Source organism: Camelina sativa, chromosome 14 (assembly GCF_030686135.1).
Source record: "Camelina sativa cultivar CO46 ecotype springtype chromosome 14, ASM3068613v1".
In the NCBI taxonomy this organism is placed as follows: Eukaryota; Viridiplantae; Streptophyta; class Magnoliopsida; order Brassicales; family Brassicaceae; genus Camelina; species Camelina sativa.
In genome coordinates, this window is record NC_141893.1 from 30,729,730 (window position 1) to 30,748,603 (window position 18,874).

At 34.7% G+C, this 18,874-nt stretch overlaps 2 protein-coding genes and 1 pseudogene across 2 annotated transcripts; all 3 read right to left on the bottom strand.

Annotated features, from left to right (window-relative positions):
- Positions 1-1,325: 1,325 nt before the first annotated feature.
- Positions 1,326-14,814, bottom strand: LOC147928833 (uncharacterized; annotated as a pseudogene).
- Positions 3,776-6,843, bottom strand: LOC147928834 (uncharacterized). The gene is made up of 4 exons (XM_087484530.1): positions 4,770-6,843; positions 4,117-4,648; positions 3,930-4,029; positions 3,776-3,859 (listed from the first exon to the last, which is right to left on the bottom strand). The coding sequence occupies exons 1-4, from the start codon at positions 6,841-6,843 to the stop codon at positions 3,776-3,778; spliced, it is 2,790 nt and encodes a 929-aa protein (XP_087340656.1).
- Positions 14,815-17,511: 2,697 nt separating the features above from the next.
- Positions 17,512-18,670, bottom strand: LOC109128740 (uncharacterized protein At4g02000-like). Its single transcript, XM_019235608.2, has one exon. The coding sequence runs from the start codon at positions 18,668-18,670 to the stop codon at positions 17,993-17,995; it is 678 nt and encodes a 225-aa protein (XP_019091153.1). The 3' UTR covers positions 17,512-17,992.
- Positions 18,671-18,874: the final 204 nt, after the last annotated feature.

The following is an 18,874-nucleotide window of genomic DNA, read 5'->3' on the forward strand; positions in this document are numbered from 1 at the left end:
GCTACACACACAAGTGAAAAGACAAACACAATCAATACACAGAACAAACAAACCAGACAGTTCTGAACACATCCGTGATTCTGCAACCTTGCCTCGACCGACACCGATGCTGAGCATCGTTTTCCTCGAGGCTCCAAGGCAGATCTCTATCCTCCAACGCCTCCAATGCAATCAAGGCTCTCCCAAACGCGACATAAGGCCATAGAAACCAAGAATCGACCACAAGCAAGCAAATAATCAATCACACAACTAAAAGAACACCAAAACATAAAATTCTCAAGCTTAGATCAGCCATGGTCATGCACTCACTTTTGAAATTGACGAATCTGCTTCTAAAACTCACGAAATAGCCTCCCAACAAGCTACTACCACGTTCCAAGTCTCAGATCTCAACTCACCAAGAAGGTATCTCTCAAAAACAGCTTTGAAAACTCAAGAACACTCAAAAGAACTCCTCCTTCTTTCTATTTTCTCTTTGGAACGACAAACAACACTAATCCCGATGACCTAGGTCGACTTCCAACCCTTAATATCTCGGTTTGGGGTTCTACTTAAACCAAACCACTCCTATTCGACGATATAAAATAAACCAGTCGAACCGAAAATTGATGGTGTCGATCGATATCCATCCCGATATCCTATAAATTCGTTCGCAGATGTTACAAAGATATAAAAGAAGGCAAGGAAAGAACATTGTGTATTTATAAAAGAAATAATTGTTTTTTTTTTTCTTTTTAAATCAAGAAAGGAGGCTTATGAAAGAAAAATCTTAATATTAAAAGTTGACAAAATCACACCTTTAATTTTTTTTTTAAAAATCACACCTTTTATAAAAGTTGGATGGATGGCAAAAATCCTATACTAAATCGGGTGGAACACAATTTATTTCATAACAAAGTTTCCTGGAGGCTTAATATATTTAAAGTAGTTAATAATATTTTGTTCACTTAGTATTTGTATCAGGTTGACCAAAAAACAAGTATTTGCTTGACTGGTCTACAATATCAAATTCAAGCATAAAAAACCAAAACAACATATTTTGGTGGAACACAATCCAATAATCTATAAAACATCATATGAATAAAAGAAAAGAAAACCTATTTTAGATAAAATGACATCTCATCAAAGTTGCATGTCAAGGTAATTATATAACTTAGATCTTATAAAGTAATTAGTTTTCTTTAAATGTAGTTAATATAATATAATATTCATATATATTATTGATTTTGAACAACAAATGAAAATTTTTAAAATGAATGTATTATATTGTATGATAGTTTTGTTCTCCAATTCCTTTCTCTACGCAGTGGTGAGAATTATTGACCTTAGAGTTGGAGATTTGTTGTGATCCATGCGTGAACATCATCGATTACTTCGGGAAGGATGGAATAATGATCTCTGCACAAGGCATAACCCCAAAATTAGATTCAGAAGAATAAGGTCAAGTAGTAAATTAAATCAAATAAAAAAGTGAAGTTAATTTCATGTTTAGAGACCCTTCTTTTGGTATAAACATAGTTGGAAATCCAGCCATGGGAAGAATCTCAGAACATGTGAATCCAAATTGGAAGGGAACTACATTATCAGCTGTGACACACACAAGAAAGAAAAAATATAAGAAGAATCAGCATCCTCTCGCCATTGATATCTAGATTGTAATGTAGATCTATAGATGACAATATACACATACCATTTCCTTTTGTAAGTAAGATTGGTAACCATGGAGCAAGACTTAGAGCTCCAAAATCAGTTGTGATATGGTGCTGGAAGTTTCTGCAAGATTGATTTACACTACAAGAAAACAGCTTAAAACTGACGAGCACAACCGTCAGTAAACCGTCGGAAACACCCATTACCGACAAATTACTGACAGACACTGTCCATCAGTTCTAGATTGTCGGAAAAAAAAATCCGTCAGAAATCCCTCGGTAATTACCGACGGATTTTTGACAAGCAATTACTGACAGATTACCGACAGATATAGTGATGGTCGGTTTGTCTGTAAATCCGTCGGTAAAAACCTGTCAGAAATCCGTCGGAGCATGGTTTGTCGGTAAGCCGGTCGGTAATGTTCTGTCAGACATCCGTCAGAGATATATTTCCGACGATATTACCGACCGAACAATATCGAAAAATATCCGTCAAACCGACGGAAAAACCGACGATTTAACGATGGAATTTCGAGAAAGTCCATCATTTCCGACAGACTACCGATGGAATATTTTCGAGAAACTCCGTCGTTTCCGACAGATTTCCGATGGCACGTATCGGAAAATGTCCATCTTTTCCGACAGATTTCCGACGGCACATATCGGAAAATGTCCATCTTTTCCGACAGATTTCTGACGGAAGTTTATTATATATATATTTTTTAAATAGCATAATTATACAAATTTAATTATGAAAATATTCATTAAAACTGAAATGCTTATATATTTAAATTCAGAAAGTTAAAAATTTGAGAGAAAATATTTTTTAAGTGAAAAATATTCTAATAACCGAAAACAGATAAGTGTTCCAAAAAAAGAAAGCAAAGATTCAAGAAAGCCTAAGAAGCGGAATGTCTTGCCCGCTTCTCACTCATGAATGCTGCTAGCTCCAAGTCCCTCTTCTTGTACTCCTCGTCCCTTCTTTTGTTCTCCGCTTTTTGTTCTTCCATTTCCGCTTTTTGATCTTCCATTTCCTTTTCCAAAGCTGCAATCCGAGCATCTTTCTCTTGCATAGCTTGTTGGAACTCTTGGCTGGGAGCAAATGAGTATCCCGATGAACGAGAAACCAAACTTCTTTGGGAGAGATTTCCTAGTCCAAAAACCCGTCCCTTGGTTTTAATAGTTTCCTACACATGCATTTTAAAATTAAATAAATAATTTAAAACAAAACAAAAGTAAACAAAAACTTAAAAAATAAATGTTACCTCCAAAAAAATTTCGTTTAGTTTCTCTCTTCTAAATTCAACCGTAAACTCCGATCTATCAAGAGATTGTAGCATCTCCTCCTCCCGCTTCCTCGAACTCTCAACAAGCAGCTTAGCTCTACCATCTTGTAATTGGCCGGTCTTTTTGTTGGTGTGCATATCCTCCATCAAAGTAACATGGTCTGGTACCACACCATCCCTAGCAGTCTAAAAGAAATATTTAAATTATGTAAAGATTGTCTAATTAATGATAAAGAAAATAATTATATAAAATCTTAAAACTTACAAGTTGCTTTTGTCGGGTATGGGCGCTTATTGGACCATTGTTGTGGGTAGCCATACCCAACCCGCCATGTGGACTTCTTCTATTCTGAGAAGATTGGAAGGATACTGCTTCTGTAGCTGGTTCCCCCCAATATTGAATGAAACCTTTAAAAGGATCCTCGTTCACATTTTTTGGCACCTTTCCTTTCTTCCACAATTGCTTCCACTCATTTAACTGTTTAGAATATCGTAGTGCGGCCGCCTTCTTGAACGCTGTTCGAACTTGGTTTCCAATTGAAATCTTGCTAAAAAATATAAAGAAAATGCATTAGCGAAAAATATATAAAACAATGTTATAAAATTAAGTTGTTAAAGTTGAAAACTTTACCGCAAATTGCCGAAACCAAATGTCTTGTTCTTTCGTAGGCATCACTGAAAACTTTGCATATGATGTTTTGAGGATTCCATACATCATATGCAAAATGGATTTTGTGATGCCATTATGAGAATCACAAAACCATGTTGTCTCTGGAGCACCATAAGGATCTAAGCGGGGGATAAGTGATCAGCCAGGTTGAGAAACAAATTCTTCGATGCTCATCTCCACTGGAACATTTTCTGAAGCTTGCGATTCTGGGACGGCGCTATTACGTGATTGCGAAGCACTAGCTTCTCCATTAGCTTGGTTCATAGATGTGTTTGCAACATAAGAACCATAGTTCCTTCAACAACAAAATAAAAAAAAATTTACATAATATTTCAACCAAGGCGCAAAATCCCTTTGCTTATGCTCATCAAGCTGCTCCTCGGTATATGTCGGGTAGTAAGAGCGTATTAGCGCCATGTAAATCCTATTACAAAAAAAAAAAAAAAAACAAATTTTAGAAGATATGAAATTATAAATTTAAGTTTTAATTCATATTAATTTTAAAATGTACCTCTCATATTCCATAATATCCTCACAATTTGTGAGAATATACACATGTAAGTGTGTATACTCTTGCTGCGACAGTTGACGATTCTTTCTTGTCCCACTGAGTCTTCCTACTTGTGTAAACAAGTTAGGTACATATACCGAATAACTAGCCACTTCGCCTCCATCATCATGACGAGTAGGACATCGTCTTTTTGTACGAACTTGGGAAGGAAAGTAAAATTCGGCAAAATTTGAGGCTTCTTTGTTTATACTTTGTGCCACAATAGAGCCTTCAACTTTACTTAAATTTTTGAACTTCTTCTTCAGATGAAACATATACCGCTCAAAAGGATACATCCACCGGTACTGAACAGGACCACCAAGTTTAGCTTCTCGCGGAAGGTGTATTAGGAGATGCTCCATAACATCAAAAAAAGATTGAGGAAATATCTTCTCGAGATTGCATAGGATCATTGGTATGTTTTCTTCCAAGTTACGAATACCGTCAATTGTAAGTGTTCTAGAGCATAAATCCCAAAAAAATGCACCTACCCCTGTAAGTAAAAAGAAAATCGGATTAATACTATAAAACCTCTATTAATTTAATTCTTTTACTGTATATATAAATAAATATGTATATAATTCTTAAAAAAATGGCGATATTTAGAAATGTACCTGCGATTGCTTGGTGGACATTGCTTGGTAAAAGATGCTCAAATGCAAATGGAAGAAGTTGCTGCATCACAACATGACAATCATGGCTCTTCATTCCAGTAAACTTTCCTTCAGCCATATCAACACAATTACGCAAATTAGATGCGTATCCGTCAGGAAATTTAATATCGTGGGTAATCCAGTTGAAGAACGCTTCCTTCTTGCGCGTGTCTAACCGAAATATCGAGACTGGACATCTCCCATTTTCTAGTACATGAAGCGGATCGCGATCACAAATATCTGGCAAATCTAATCTAGACTTCAAATTATCTTTTGTCTTTCCCGGGACATTTAGAACAGTGTTCATGAGGTTGTCGAAGACGTTCTTCTCGAAGTGCATGACATCTAGATTATGTTTCAACAAAAGATCTTTCCAATAAGGCAACACCCAAAAAATGCTATGTTTATCCGAGTTGTGATTGATGCCAGCACTGTAAACAACAACATGTCCATTACCACCAAAATCTGTAGTCCTCTCTGCTCCAAAATCTCTTAACTGTTCTAGTAAAATATTTCCATCGACTTCAGGAGGTGGTGCATCAACCACTTGGTTATTTTTCCTAAACAATGTCCTCGAACGCCGGTAAGGGTGACGAGCTGGTAGAAATCTTCTATGACAATCAAACCAACTCGTTTTACGTCTGTGCCTCAACTGAAATGCATATGTGTTATCTTGACAGTACGGACACGCTAACCTTCCATGAGTTGACCATCCAGATAGCATCCCATAAGCTGGAAAGTCACTAATCGTCCACATAAGTGCTGCACGCATCTGGAAATTCTGCTTGGTTGAAATGTCATATGCTGTAGCGCCATGATCCCATAACATTTTCAGCTCATATATCAATGGTTGCAGAAACACATCAAGAGATCTCTTTGGATGATCTGGACCGGGAACCAAAATCGAAAGGAAAAGAAACTCTCGACGCATGCACAAAGATGGCGGTAAGTTATAAGGTGTTACGATTACTGGCCACAACGAATATTGCCTTCCATGCTTTCCAAATGGGTTGAAACCATCTGTAGATAATCCTAGGTACACGTTCCTTGGCTCATACGCAAAATCTGGATACACAGTTTGGAAATGCCTCCATGCTTCTGCATCTGACGGGTGCGTAATCTCTCCGTTTGAATTGTGTTCTGCGTGCCATCTCTTTGGACCAGCCGTACGCTCAGATTGATATAATCGCTTCAGCCTTTCTGTGATCGGTAAATACCACATCCGCTTATATGGAACTGGAACCCTACCGCCTATTTCCTGATATCTTGGTTTTTGACAAAATCGACACCTTGTCCTGTCTTCGTCTTCTCTCCAATAGATCATGCAATTATCTTCGCATACATCTATCATTTGATACAGCAAACCAAGACCAGCGACCAATTTCTGAATCTCGTAATATGTACCTGGAAAATGATTATCTTCAGGCAAAATATCTTTCACAAAATCTGTTATCGCATCCACACATTCCTCAGCCAAATTGTAGTTCGTCTTTATGGTCATCAATCTGCTTGCAGATGATAAAGCCGAATGACCTTCCCTACAACCTCCGTATAACGGTTGCTTAGCTGCGTCCAACATAGAAAAAAACTTGCATGCTTCTGCATTAGGTTCCTCTAACCTATCAACATTTTGACCCATCGATTGCATGTTTTCCCTATATGCATCATTCACCATCTCAATAGTACCCACACCATAATCTACTTCTGTTCTAGGTTCCTCTACGATATCAACAAAATATGGTTCGCTAGAACTAATATACTCTGGTCTTTCACCATGGAGAAACCAAATTTTGTAACCCGGCATAAAACCATTGGAATAAAGATGACCCCATACTAAATCAATCCTAATATTGTGAGAATTCCTGCAAATCGAATATGGACATTTCAACTTACGGGTTTGAAGAACGATCGGTTGTTGACATGCCAACTCCATAAATTCGCCTACACCACGAGCATACTCATCATTCAATAAATTTGATTCTGGATCGAGCATCAGTCCGTCCATCCACGATCGAAAATAAGAAGAAGAAGACATTTTTTGTTTTTTCTAAAACAATTGAGTGAGCTTATGAGAAGGAGTGGTTGGTTTTTATAGAGAAAGTAAATTTTGTGTCCGTCAGTAATCCATCAGTTATCCGTCAGTAATTTCGAAATTTTCATTGGCTATACAATGGCTACATTAACGGATACATTTACCGACAAATTTCAGATGGATATTAATTTGACTTGTCAGAAATCCGTCGGAAAGGGAATAATATAAACGGCTATAATAACGGATATATTTACCGACGGATTTCCGACGGCTGTAAATTTACATCTGTCGGAAATCCGTCGGAAATCGAATAATATACGAGCGACAACAACAACAGATATATTTATCGACTAAATTCCGACGGTGGGTACTGACGGTGTAATTTGGTCGGTAATCCGTCAGAAATATTAACAGATTACTGACGGATTCCGTCTGTCGGTAATTTTCTAACGGAAAACCGACAAATTCTTAAAGCGTCAGAAATCAGTCAGTATTTCGTCAGTAATTACCGACGGACAGTTGTTCGTCAGAAATGCCGTCAGTTATAACCTTGTTTTCTTGTAGTGTTAGGTTAATACCACGTCAATAAGTTGTGTAACTTAATTTTTTTTACAAATAGTGGCATTACGGTTTAAAACGAGCCTACCTCCAAGCGGGAAGCCAGCCGTTGATTCCAACAATAAATCGTAGGTTTAAGTTTAGCATTCCTGTGATATATGGAGTCGCATAGTAGAGAGCTGCCGCTGCACCCACGCTGAAACCTCCTAGTCCTATCATGACTATAAAAACCAATTGGATTAATAGATCTGATATAAAAATTTGATACATACTATAAAACTAAGCATGCTATGTGTTGAATGTTGATGATTATGGGTTACCATTGTTTGGTTCATCTTGTAGAAGGTTAATAATAAACACAGAAACTAAATTGAAGGAAACCATATTATCTTCCATGTTCTCAGAAATTTCGCTGACATCGGCCCCTAAAATTTTATATACAATGTTATTAGTTTTTAATCAGAATTTTAGAAGACATTAACTAATACTAGTGTCTTTCTGAAGTTTAAAGCCTGGTAATATATCTTACAAGCAGTAGTTTCTGTTCCATTCAATAAAGTAACGGGACGTATTGGAGCAGTCGGACAAATCCATTATACCTATACATAAGAATCATAAATTCTAATTAGAAACTTCAATTGAGTTTCTGTTTGACTAAAGTAAAAAACAGATATACGGCAAAATTTAACATCTGCATGGATCCGTACATTTGGAAGATTCAGTTGACGTACAAATCTAGCTGAGCTGCATGTAGAAAGAATAGACATATGTTACGATTCGAATCAAGAACAATATGAATTGGTCTCACAAATCTCACGAATCACTCTCTCAATCGAAATCAATGTGAAATCAAAGAATGAAGATAAAGAAAACAAGAACACAAGACACACAATTGTTAACCCGGTTCAGCGAGATCGGTGTGATCAAGCCTACATCCGGAGCCGAATCAATCCGGCAAATTCACTATCAAGCAAGGTGAATCTCAGCTCAAACTCGAGCTTACAACAATGGTGAACTCTCTCTCTAAGTTTTCCTCACACTTGAACAAACTCAGAACCGATACAAAAGAAGAAGAAGCTTAAAAAATAAGAAAACTCAGCATCTTTATATATACCAACGAACCCTCCACTGCAGTTAGAAGTTTCGCATTTGGCTTCTTCTTTCTGGTTTAGTCACATTCCTCTAAACCGGAGATAACCACCCAATCCAACTCTTCTTGACTCCGGTTACGTCTAACCAAGATCAAATCAGGAATTGAATCAGAAACCTTCAACACTCCACCTTGATTCGATTCCTCTCTTGCTCAATGAACTTGCACTAACTTGGATTTAACCTTCAGCAAAGATGATATCACATCTTATTTGTGCTTGAGCAACTTTAGAAACTCTAAAGCTGCCTTAAGCTTTTGCACAGGAATGCCTTTTGTAAGCATGTCTGCAGGATTCACTGAAGTGTGAATCTTCTGAACATCAACCTCCCAGATTCTATAATGTCTCTGATGAAATTGTACTTCACACCAATATGCTTTGTTCTCTCGTGGAAAGTGTTGTTTTTCGATAAGCATATTGCAGACTGTGAATCACTCCAAACTGTGATTTTCTCTTGACTATAACCCATATCTTCAAGCAACCCTTTCAGCCACAGAGCTTCTTTCACAGCCTCGGTAAGTGCCATATACTCAGCTTCAGTTGTTGATAATGCAACAACAGCCTGCAAACTCGATTTCCAACTTACAGTGTTTCCTCCAACTGTAAACACATAACCACCAGTTGACCTTCTTCGAACGAGATCGCCTGCATAATCTGAATCACCAAAACCTTCTATCTTCAGATCATTACCCTTAGTAAATGTCAGATTCAAATCACTAGCTCCTCTCAAATATCTCAGCAACCATTTAACAGCTTCCCAGTGAACATGGCCAGGTTTACTCATAAACCTACTCACCAAACCAACAGCATGAGCAATATCAGGTCGAGTACCCACCATGGCATACATCACACTTCCGACTGCACTTGCATAAGGAGTTTTATCAAGATTTACACACTCACTTTCATTCTTAACAGCTTTCAGTTTAAAATGTGCCCTAATTGGAGTATCCACAGCATGAGCTTTACTCATATTAAACCGTTTTAACACCTTCTCCAAATAACCAGATTGAGATAAGGTCAGAGTTCCTCCTTTTCTGTTTCTAGTTATATCAATCCCTAGGATTCTACTTGCTGCACCCATATCCTTCATCTCAAATTCCCTACTTAATCCTTCCTTGAGCTTATTTATCTCAGTTATACTCTTAGCCGCAAGCAACATGTCGTCTACATATAACAGTAAGTAGACAAGTTCTCCAGAACATACCTCTTTAACATATACACACTGATCATAGTCACTCCTGATGAACTCTTGTTTGATCATGAAGGCATTAAACCTCTTGTTCCATTGTCTAGGTGCCTGCTTAAGTCTGTATAATGATTTCTTCAGCAAACAAACTTGATCTTTACCTGGATTCTCCTCATAACCCTCAGGTTGTTCCATATACAACGGTTGATCAAGCTCTCCATGAAGGAAAGCTGTTTTAACATCCATCTGTTCAAGCTCAAGATTGTCTTTGACAACCAATGACATTAGGGTTCTGATGGATATGTGTTTCACCACTGGTGCAAACACTTCATGATAGTCGATTCCTTCTCTTTGTGTAAAGCCCCTTGCTACTAATCTAGCTTTATATCTTTCAGGTTCTACACCAGGAATGCCAGGCTTCTTCTTGTAAAGCCATCTACAATCAATAACCTTTTCGTTCTCAGGTCTATTCACGACTTCCCAAGTTCCATTTTTCTTTAAGGAACTCATCTCATCTGACATTCCTACATCCCACTCTTTACTGTGCTTGTCTGTGATAGCCTCATGATAACATTTAGGATCTTCACAAACTACCTCTTCTGCAGTTATTAATGCAAATGCAAACTGTGAATAATCTGATAACTTGGCTGGAGCTTTAATCTCTCTTCGTACTCTATCTCTTGCCAACTGATAATGCTTTAAGCTTGCAACCGGTGCGTGTGCTTCTTCCTCAGGCTCGAAATACTCTGTTTCTGAGTCACTCACTTCCTCTATATTAGCTCCACCTGAATTTGAACTTTCTCCTTGTTCCAGCCCTAGTTTACCAAACTCAAGTAACACCTTATCACCTTTAACCTCAGTCGTCTTTTCATTCTGAACTTTACCTGTCAACTCCTTGTACATCATCTCTTCGTGAAACATGACATTTCGACTGATCACACATTTCAACTCCTCAAGCAACCAAACTTTATACCCCTTAGTTCCTTGAGGATAGCCCAGAAACACTCCTTTTAAAGCTCTTGGTTTAAGCTTTCCCTGATCTTGATGCACATAAGCGATTGATCCAAACCTTCTTAAATGCTTATATCCAGGTTTTCTGTTTAACCACAACTCTTCAGGAACATTATGATCTATTGCAGATGCTGGTGATCGATTTATCAGATATGCAGCAGTAGATGCAGCCTCAGCCCAAAACTTTTCTTCCAGACCAGATTCATTCAACAAACACCGGACCTTCTCCATAAGGGTTCTATTCATTCTTTCAGCTACTCCATTCTGTTCTGGAGTATAAGTACAAGTCCTATGTCTTTCAATACCATTCTTCTTACAAAACTCATCAAACTTAGAGTTACAGAACTCTAAACCATTATCAGTTCTAAGAATTTTTACCTTCTTACCAACTTGATTCTCAACCAGTTCCTTCCACTCACAAAAACGGTCAAATGTCTCATCTTTAGTCTTAAGAAACATAAGCCATACCTTTCTGGTCTTATCATCTATAATCGATAAGAAGTACTGTTTTCCTGATAATGATGGAGTGACATTTGGTGAGCCCCATAGATCTGCATGAACATATCCCAACACATCTTCAGTAGTATGTTTACCAACATTAAAGCTTAGTTTCTTCGATTTCCCCATAACACAGTGCTCACAAAATGCCAAATCCTTAATGTCATTCTTCTGTAATAATCCCTTACCAGTCAGAATCTTCATGTTGTTAAGGCTCATATGACCAAGCCTACTATGCCATAACACTGTACTATCTGTTCTGCCCTCTGCATTACAATTCTCACTGATAACTGTCTTACCTTCAAGAATGTACAAACCATTTTGCAGTATTCCAGACAAAGCAGTTATATTGTGCTTATAATACCTCACCTTTCCATCTCCACCTTCATGCTTATACCCAAGCCTGTCAAGAGTACCAGTAGAAATAAGGTTTCTTCTCAGATTTGGAACATACTTGACATTATTCAAAACCTTGATTGACCCGCCATTAGCTTCAATACGAATAGAACCTTGACCTTGAGACTCCACTGAATGATTATCACCAAGTAAAATAGTCGTTCCACCATTTTCATCAAAACTACTGAACCAATCCCTTCTAGATGTCATATGAGATGTACATCCAGAATCAAGAATCCACAGATCTTTAACCAGTTGATTGTTAACACTCAAAGCTTCTGAGAATACCAACTTATCTGTAATAACTCCTGCTTCGTTTTGGCCTTCATTCTCCATTTTCCTTTTTCTAGCATAACAGTCTTTCTTCAGGTGCCCAGTCTTCTTACAGAACCAACAGGTGACCTTCGATCTTGAGCCTGATCGACTTCTACTCTTACTTGTAAAACCACTCTGTTGACTTCTCTGCTGAGGTCTTCCCCTTTCAGTTGTGTACAAAACAGCGGATGTAGACCTTACTGACTCCTTTGACTCTGCCAGCTCTCGTTCTAAGGATTTAGCCGAAGAAACAACATCTTGAACTGACAAACTCTTGTTACCGTACTTGAGTGTATGCTTGAGTTGACCATAACTAGCTGGTAAAGAATTCAACAGCAATATAGCTTGCACTTCCTCTGACACCTGTATCTCCAAGCTACCAAGTTCAGCAACAATCTTCAAGAAGTCATCAACGTTTTGATCGATAGTCTGAGCATCAACCATTTTAAACGAATAGAAGTTCAACTGCACATAAATTCGATTTGGTAGAGAAGTTTCCATATACAGTTTATTCAACAATGCCCACATCTCAGCTGCTGTCTCACAGTGATTAATCTTCCTAAGTACCTTATCGCCAACATGATTAATGATAATTGTCAAAGCTTGCTGTGATTTATCGATCTTGATTGGATCTGGTACCTCCTTAGTTTGTGATGATGACGACTCTGATGATTCCTCTGGAGAAATTTTTTTTCTTCATCCTTCGTTACCGGAACAGTCTTCGTCAGAGTAAAATCAGTTAGGATACTCTTTAAACCAAGAACCCCAAGCTGCGCTAATACTCTGATCTTCCATAGCGAGAAATCGCTATCTCCATTGAACACCTTGATCTCTACTCTCGTAGTTGTTGCCATCGATCGATTGAGATTGACGAGCGAACCAAGCTCTGATACCAATCTGTTACGATTCGAATCAAGAACAATATGAATTGGTCTCACAAATCTCACGAATCACTCTCTCAATCGAAATCAATGTGAAATCAAAGAATGAAGATAAAGAAAACAAGAACACAAGACACACAATTGTTAACCCGGTTCAGCGAGATCGGTGTGATCAAGCCTACATCCGGAGCCGAATCAATCCGGCAAATTCACTATCAAGCAAGGTGAATCTCAGCTCAAACTCGAGCTTACAACAATGGTGAACTCTCTCTCTAAGTTTTCCTCACACTTGAACAAACTCAGAACCGATACAAAAGAAGAAGAAGCTTAAAAAATAAGAAAACTCAGCATCTTTATATATACCAACGAACCCTCCACTGCAGTTAGAAGTTTCGCATTTGGCTTCTTCTTTCTGGTTTAGTCACATTCCTCTAAACCGAAGATAACCACCCAATCCAACTCTTCTTGACTCCGGTTACGTCTAACCAAGATCAAATCAGGAATTGAATCAGAAACCTTCAACAACATATATAGAGTGATCAGAGATACACTTCAAGTACATAGAAGAACACGATTTTACGTATATGTAACTTTAGTGAAGTGAGAACATAAGAAATGAAATTTATGTGAAATTGTACGACAGAGAAAAGTTATTAATTATTTTTGTGAGGTCACCAATATTTTATTACTAAAAAGGAAAAAAGTTATATACAAATAACACTTCAAATCAAATCATAATATTTGTAGAACATGTCAAAGTCAACTTTTAAAAATACCTTTTAGAAATGTTTATAAATTACTCTATTAGTAGAAGATGTCACTAGTTTTAAACTTTTGTTATAACGAAATAGGTAACTTAGATACTTGAAAAAACGAATCATATATATATATATATATAAAATAAAAAGTAAAGCATGTGATTGTGTTACTCTTTGCCATTCTGCCCGATGTCGTGAAGCCAGACTATAGTGGCCATGTGATCTTCTGTTGGCCATACAATTTTAGTGTCTCCATAATCTGTACATATTGTAAAAGTTTAATATATCAATTCCAAACAGAGATGTAACTACAGAAAAATTATGATTAATTAATGAAGAAGGAAAAACATACTAAAATTCATGTTTTTGATCAAATAATCACTTTCTTTCAAAAACTTTTCAAAAACTTTTAGATTGCACTAGCTAGATATGGAGATTTTAAGAGGAAGGTATTGTGTATTTATAATCAAAGGAGTGTTAAGATATAAAGTCTTATCATTAAAAGTTGGGTGAATGAAAAAAATATTATTTATTAAAAGTTAAGATCATCTTATTATTATTATGATAGTGGATCTAGAATATCTTATATAATAAAGTAAGGTTCTCTTTGAATAAGCTCTAATAAGTTGTCATTTGGCACTCTCTTCTTACAACATTTGTTATTTTCTCTTTAATATTTTTAGTGTATTTTTTCACTTAACTTTATATGACATACATTATCTTATTTATATTTATATTTATATTTATATTTAAGACAAAATATAATTTAATATTATACTTTATAAGATGTTTAATTTATTCTTTAATTTGTGTAGTATATAGTCCAAAATAATGATTTTTCTTTTTCTCTAAGAAGTTGCAATTTGACACTCTCTTCATGCAACATGTGTCATTTTCTCTTTAGTATTTTTAGTCTATTTTTTTCAATTAAATTTATATGACATATCGTATTTTATTTATATTTGTATTTTTAAGACAAAATATTATTTCATATTATACATTATAAGATGTTTAACTTATTTTTTAATTTGTGTAGCATATTGTCCAAAATAATGATTTATTATTTTATTTATTTTTTCTTTTATTTATTTATTATAGTAGATATATAATATGTTTTGCTTGAAATTCCTATAAGATATTATTAGTTACATTAACATTTTCTATTTGAAAAATAATAAATGTAAGTATTTACGAACCTTCTCATATATTTTATTAAATTTCATAGTCTATCACATATTTTGTAACTCTCATATTAATTTGATTACGTTGAGATTCCTATCATATATTTATAGTTATATTAACTAAAAAAAAATATACTAACTAATAAATGTATTTTTGGTGAACATTATCACATATTTTACTAGATTCCAAATTCTGTCACATATATTGTAACTCTTATATTAATAATCATATACATCTTTAAGGTACTAAATTCCATTTTATTGAAATTATTTACTTATGTTATATGTTGACACTTTTATAACTTCCATAGTACTATTAATATTGTAATAAATGACTAATAACAATTAGAAACATAATAAATATTAAAATAGATTAATATGTGTTTATTACATTTTGTAACTCTCATGTAGCTTATGTAACTCCTTATAAATATAAATTGATATAAGGATTACTGCATTAACTATCCAATTAAATAATGAATTTATAATAGGATTCTAATTCCAATTTTTCCATAAATAGAAAAAGACACATCTCAATAACCCTCATATCTCAAACTTCACATAAATTTATAAATTCTATAATTTTTTTATTCTAACATTATCTTAGTGTATTTCTTTATTTTTATATAATAAATTAAAGTTTTCTTAATCTATACTAATAAAAAATATGAGCTATAAGCTCCTAAGGCCGTCCACATAGGATTTTAAACAACCAATAGAAATTTGACATATCACTTATTAACATTTTATACAATTTCCAGAATTTTCTATATTAAGAATTATTTTAAACAACCTATTATGATTTGACATATTATTCATTAACATTTTTTAAATTTACAGAACTTTTTAGAAAAAGGAAAATTTTAAATTTATGGAAATCAAAGAACTAAGCACAATATTCCACATCGGCTAGAAATTTATTGGACAATGGTTCAGAACCAGTATAAATAAGATTAATATGCTTCCAACAACGAATGAGCAGGAAAGCTTGATTTATCAGGCGTCCAAGTTTAAAAGTTTTATTTGGTTTGATCTGGTTTTTTATTTGATCAAATTAAAACTTTAAACAGTTTCAAAAAAATATTATAATATTTTAAAATTTTATAAGTTTAAATATTATAAATATTGAAACTTTTAAAATTTCTTAGCTTTTAAATTTTTTTAAATATTATAAGTTTTAAATTTTAAAAGTTTAAAATATTATAAATATTGAAAATTTTTAAAAGGTTTAAATTTTATATTTTGAAATCTTTTAAAAGTTTAAAATATTATAAAAATTGATGCAAAACATAAATTATCTTATTTATCTACATTTGTGCTTTTATTTCTTATGAGCTGTAAAACATATTTTTGTGTATGATTTTATAGATGAGTTGATATTCTTTCATTATTTTTTTATTTTTGGGTCTAAGAAAGAAGGATTGACATCGCAAGACCTTAATTTGATGTTTGAGTCCAATTTTGAGGTTTAAAGAAGAAAGATGGACGACAAACACACATGTTTTATTAGCTATACATAAGTATGACCAGGGTTACAGTTGTCACGGTTAAGGTTTATTAACCATCGGTTATGGTTAGAAATTTTTGTAACCTTTTGTTAAACGGTTACGTTTAAATACGGTTACGGTTCAAGCAGTTACTGTTATATACGGTTACGGTTATTTGATAATATGATACGGTTGATATTATTTGATAATATAATATAATTGATATTATTTATTTATAATTAATATGTTCTTATAGTGTACTCATAATTCTATATATCATATGATTCATATTAAATAAATTATTAGTATGTTTTATTATGTTATTAAAATATTATAAACCAAGTATGGATTTTGGTTTGAGAAGTTTCTAAATGCGTGGAGCTAAAACCAAATAAGTATATGGATAAAATTGTCAGTAATTGGGTGCATGTGTTGACTATGCTGGTAATCATGAATTTCACAAATTTTATGAGAAAAGAAATGATTTTGTTCTTGGAGTTTGATGGGTAAACAAGTTGTGTGGTAGTCTAAAAAATGTTTTACAGTGGAAGAATGTGAAGAAGTTGACGAGGAAGAAGAAGAAAAAGAGTATAACGAAGAACCAAACAGTAAAAGTTACGATGACAATTAACACAACATTTGACAATGAAAATGACAAGAAAGAATATGAAGAATAAGAAAACATTGAATAAAAACACGAAAACATAGGTGGTAGCGATCAATTAAATATGAAAACGAGTTAAATTCATGATTATAAAATTGTTTCGTTTTTTCTGGTGGTCAAAGAAAATGGTTTAGGATATGTGAGGTCATCAGTTTGATTTGCCTCGCCTGGACGTCAAGTTAAATTTATGATTTTTTTATCAGATTTGATTTTATAACACAACTGATTTTCATATTTTAAAAAATTGTGTATTTGAAATTTATTTTTTTCCTTAGTACTAATTTTAATTTTTTTTATGAGATAATATTTTATTACCGTAATCAATCATATATAATTTTTATCAAAATATATCAAATCAACCCACGCTAAACCTAGTCTACTTAAAAAACTGAGAAGAGGCGGTCATTCCTCTCAAAATTATATACATAAAAAATTATCCAAGAAAAAATATCTTGACATTTTAGCAATTTCCTTTTGGAAAAATATCTTAACACTTTTTTTTTCAAGTATGATTTATATATTAAACAACAGCATCAACCATCAGTGGTGAAAACCAAGTTGGTGAGACGAAAATTTTACAACACATATGAAAACAGAGCAACATTAGATTACAAAGCAGTTATATGATAACTATTGGATGATGGGGGATAAGCGCAACTCCATATCATGCACAACAAGACCAAAATTGCAATGAAGATCATTGGCTTTGGTCTTAAAGTATTTAACATAAGCTTTAGATGTGAAAGTATTGTACTTATCACCCCATCATCATCAAAAGGTGAAATCAAGGTCTTCATGAATTTCGTCTACGACCTTTCTTTGTCATATGATCATCAGACCATAACAACACAGGGTGTACAAAAAGCATCCACTTTCTTGATCTGAAAAGTGAAGATTATTACCTAATTCAAACTAAAAAACCTAAAACAAAAGGTGAAATCTCAGAGTCAAAGAAACCGATCTTTCTCTGAGATTAGTTTGTTGTTCGGTTGTCATGGAGATTCATGCTCAGTCGAATAAAACCTTAATACGACATCCTTTCGACGTTGGCGAGTGTTTCTCTCAGTTTCTAACTGAACTTGCTTTCCTTTCCTACGCTTAGAACACTCTCACCTTTAAAGATTATCTTCGTACAAATCCTCTTGAGCTTTTCATACTCAAAACCTATCATGGCCCCTTCTCCTGATTCAAATCTGACTCTTCTAAAGAAACGCATACGGTCTGTGATTCCAATTCCTATCTTTACTATTATAAAAGAGAACTGCGAAGTAGTCTCCTCATTGAAATCTAACTCAACAACCTCTCCAAGAGTTTTGGCAATAAACTTAATTGCTTCTTGTGAAACATAAGGCAGAGGTATACCTCGGATTTGGACCCAAAGATCAATACTATTGAGAAAATCATGCTCAGGAAAGTCTTCCCACCTTTGTAGAGCAACAAACCAGTTGTCAACCACCCAAGGTCCCCTTCGTAGAACTGCAAACAGATCCACCTCTGACCGAAATAAAAACTGGACATAGCTGTCATCTAAAACGCGTCCATGAACCCGCGATGCTAGAACCCAAAGGTGGGGTAGGGAGTAGATCACACGTCTAAGGTCTTGCTCTCTAGGGTTAAGAGGTCTCCCAATCAAGCTAACTCGGTTCCTAGCTAACACTCCAGCATAAGTGACATGAGGAATAAACAGTTCAGGATCATCTCTGCCCAGAGCCATATATTGCAGGTCATTCCAGAACTCGTCAGACATAATAAAAGGAAGGAAAGGGAAAAAAATGGAAGGAAAAAAAACGTAATAGAAGTAGGACAATTCTTGGGTTCACTCCTAAAGTGAACCCTTTTGTTCACTTCTCCTTATTTTAACCAATGAGAATCTGACATCTCATACTATATTTAAGAACCTATTTATTCACCTCTTATAAAATAAGGAAACAAAATCTGTATACATTATTAT

Excerpts from the sequence above, each read along its gene's own strand:
- LOC109128740 (XM_019235608.2), bottom strand. The coding sequence starts at position 18,670 with ATGTCTGACGAGTTCTGGAATGACCTGCAATATATGGCTCTGGGCAGA.
- LOC147928834 (XM_087484530.1), bottom strand. The coding sequence starts at position 6,843 with ATGTCTTCTTCTTCTTATTTTCGATCGTGGATGGACGGACTGATGCTC. Across the intron at positions 4,030-4,116 it reads GATATTATGGAATATGAGAG|GATTTACATGGCGCTAATAC; the intron begins GTACATTTTAAA and ends TTTTTGTAATAG. Across the intron at positions 3,860-3,929 it reads CGCCTTGGTTGAAATATTAT|CTAATGGAGAAGCTAGTGCT; the intron begins GTAAATTTTTTT and ends CTATGAACCAAG.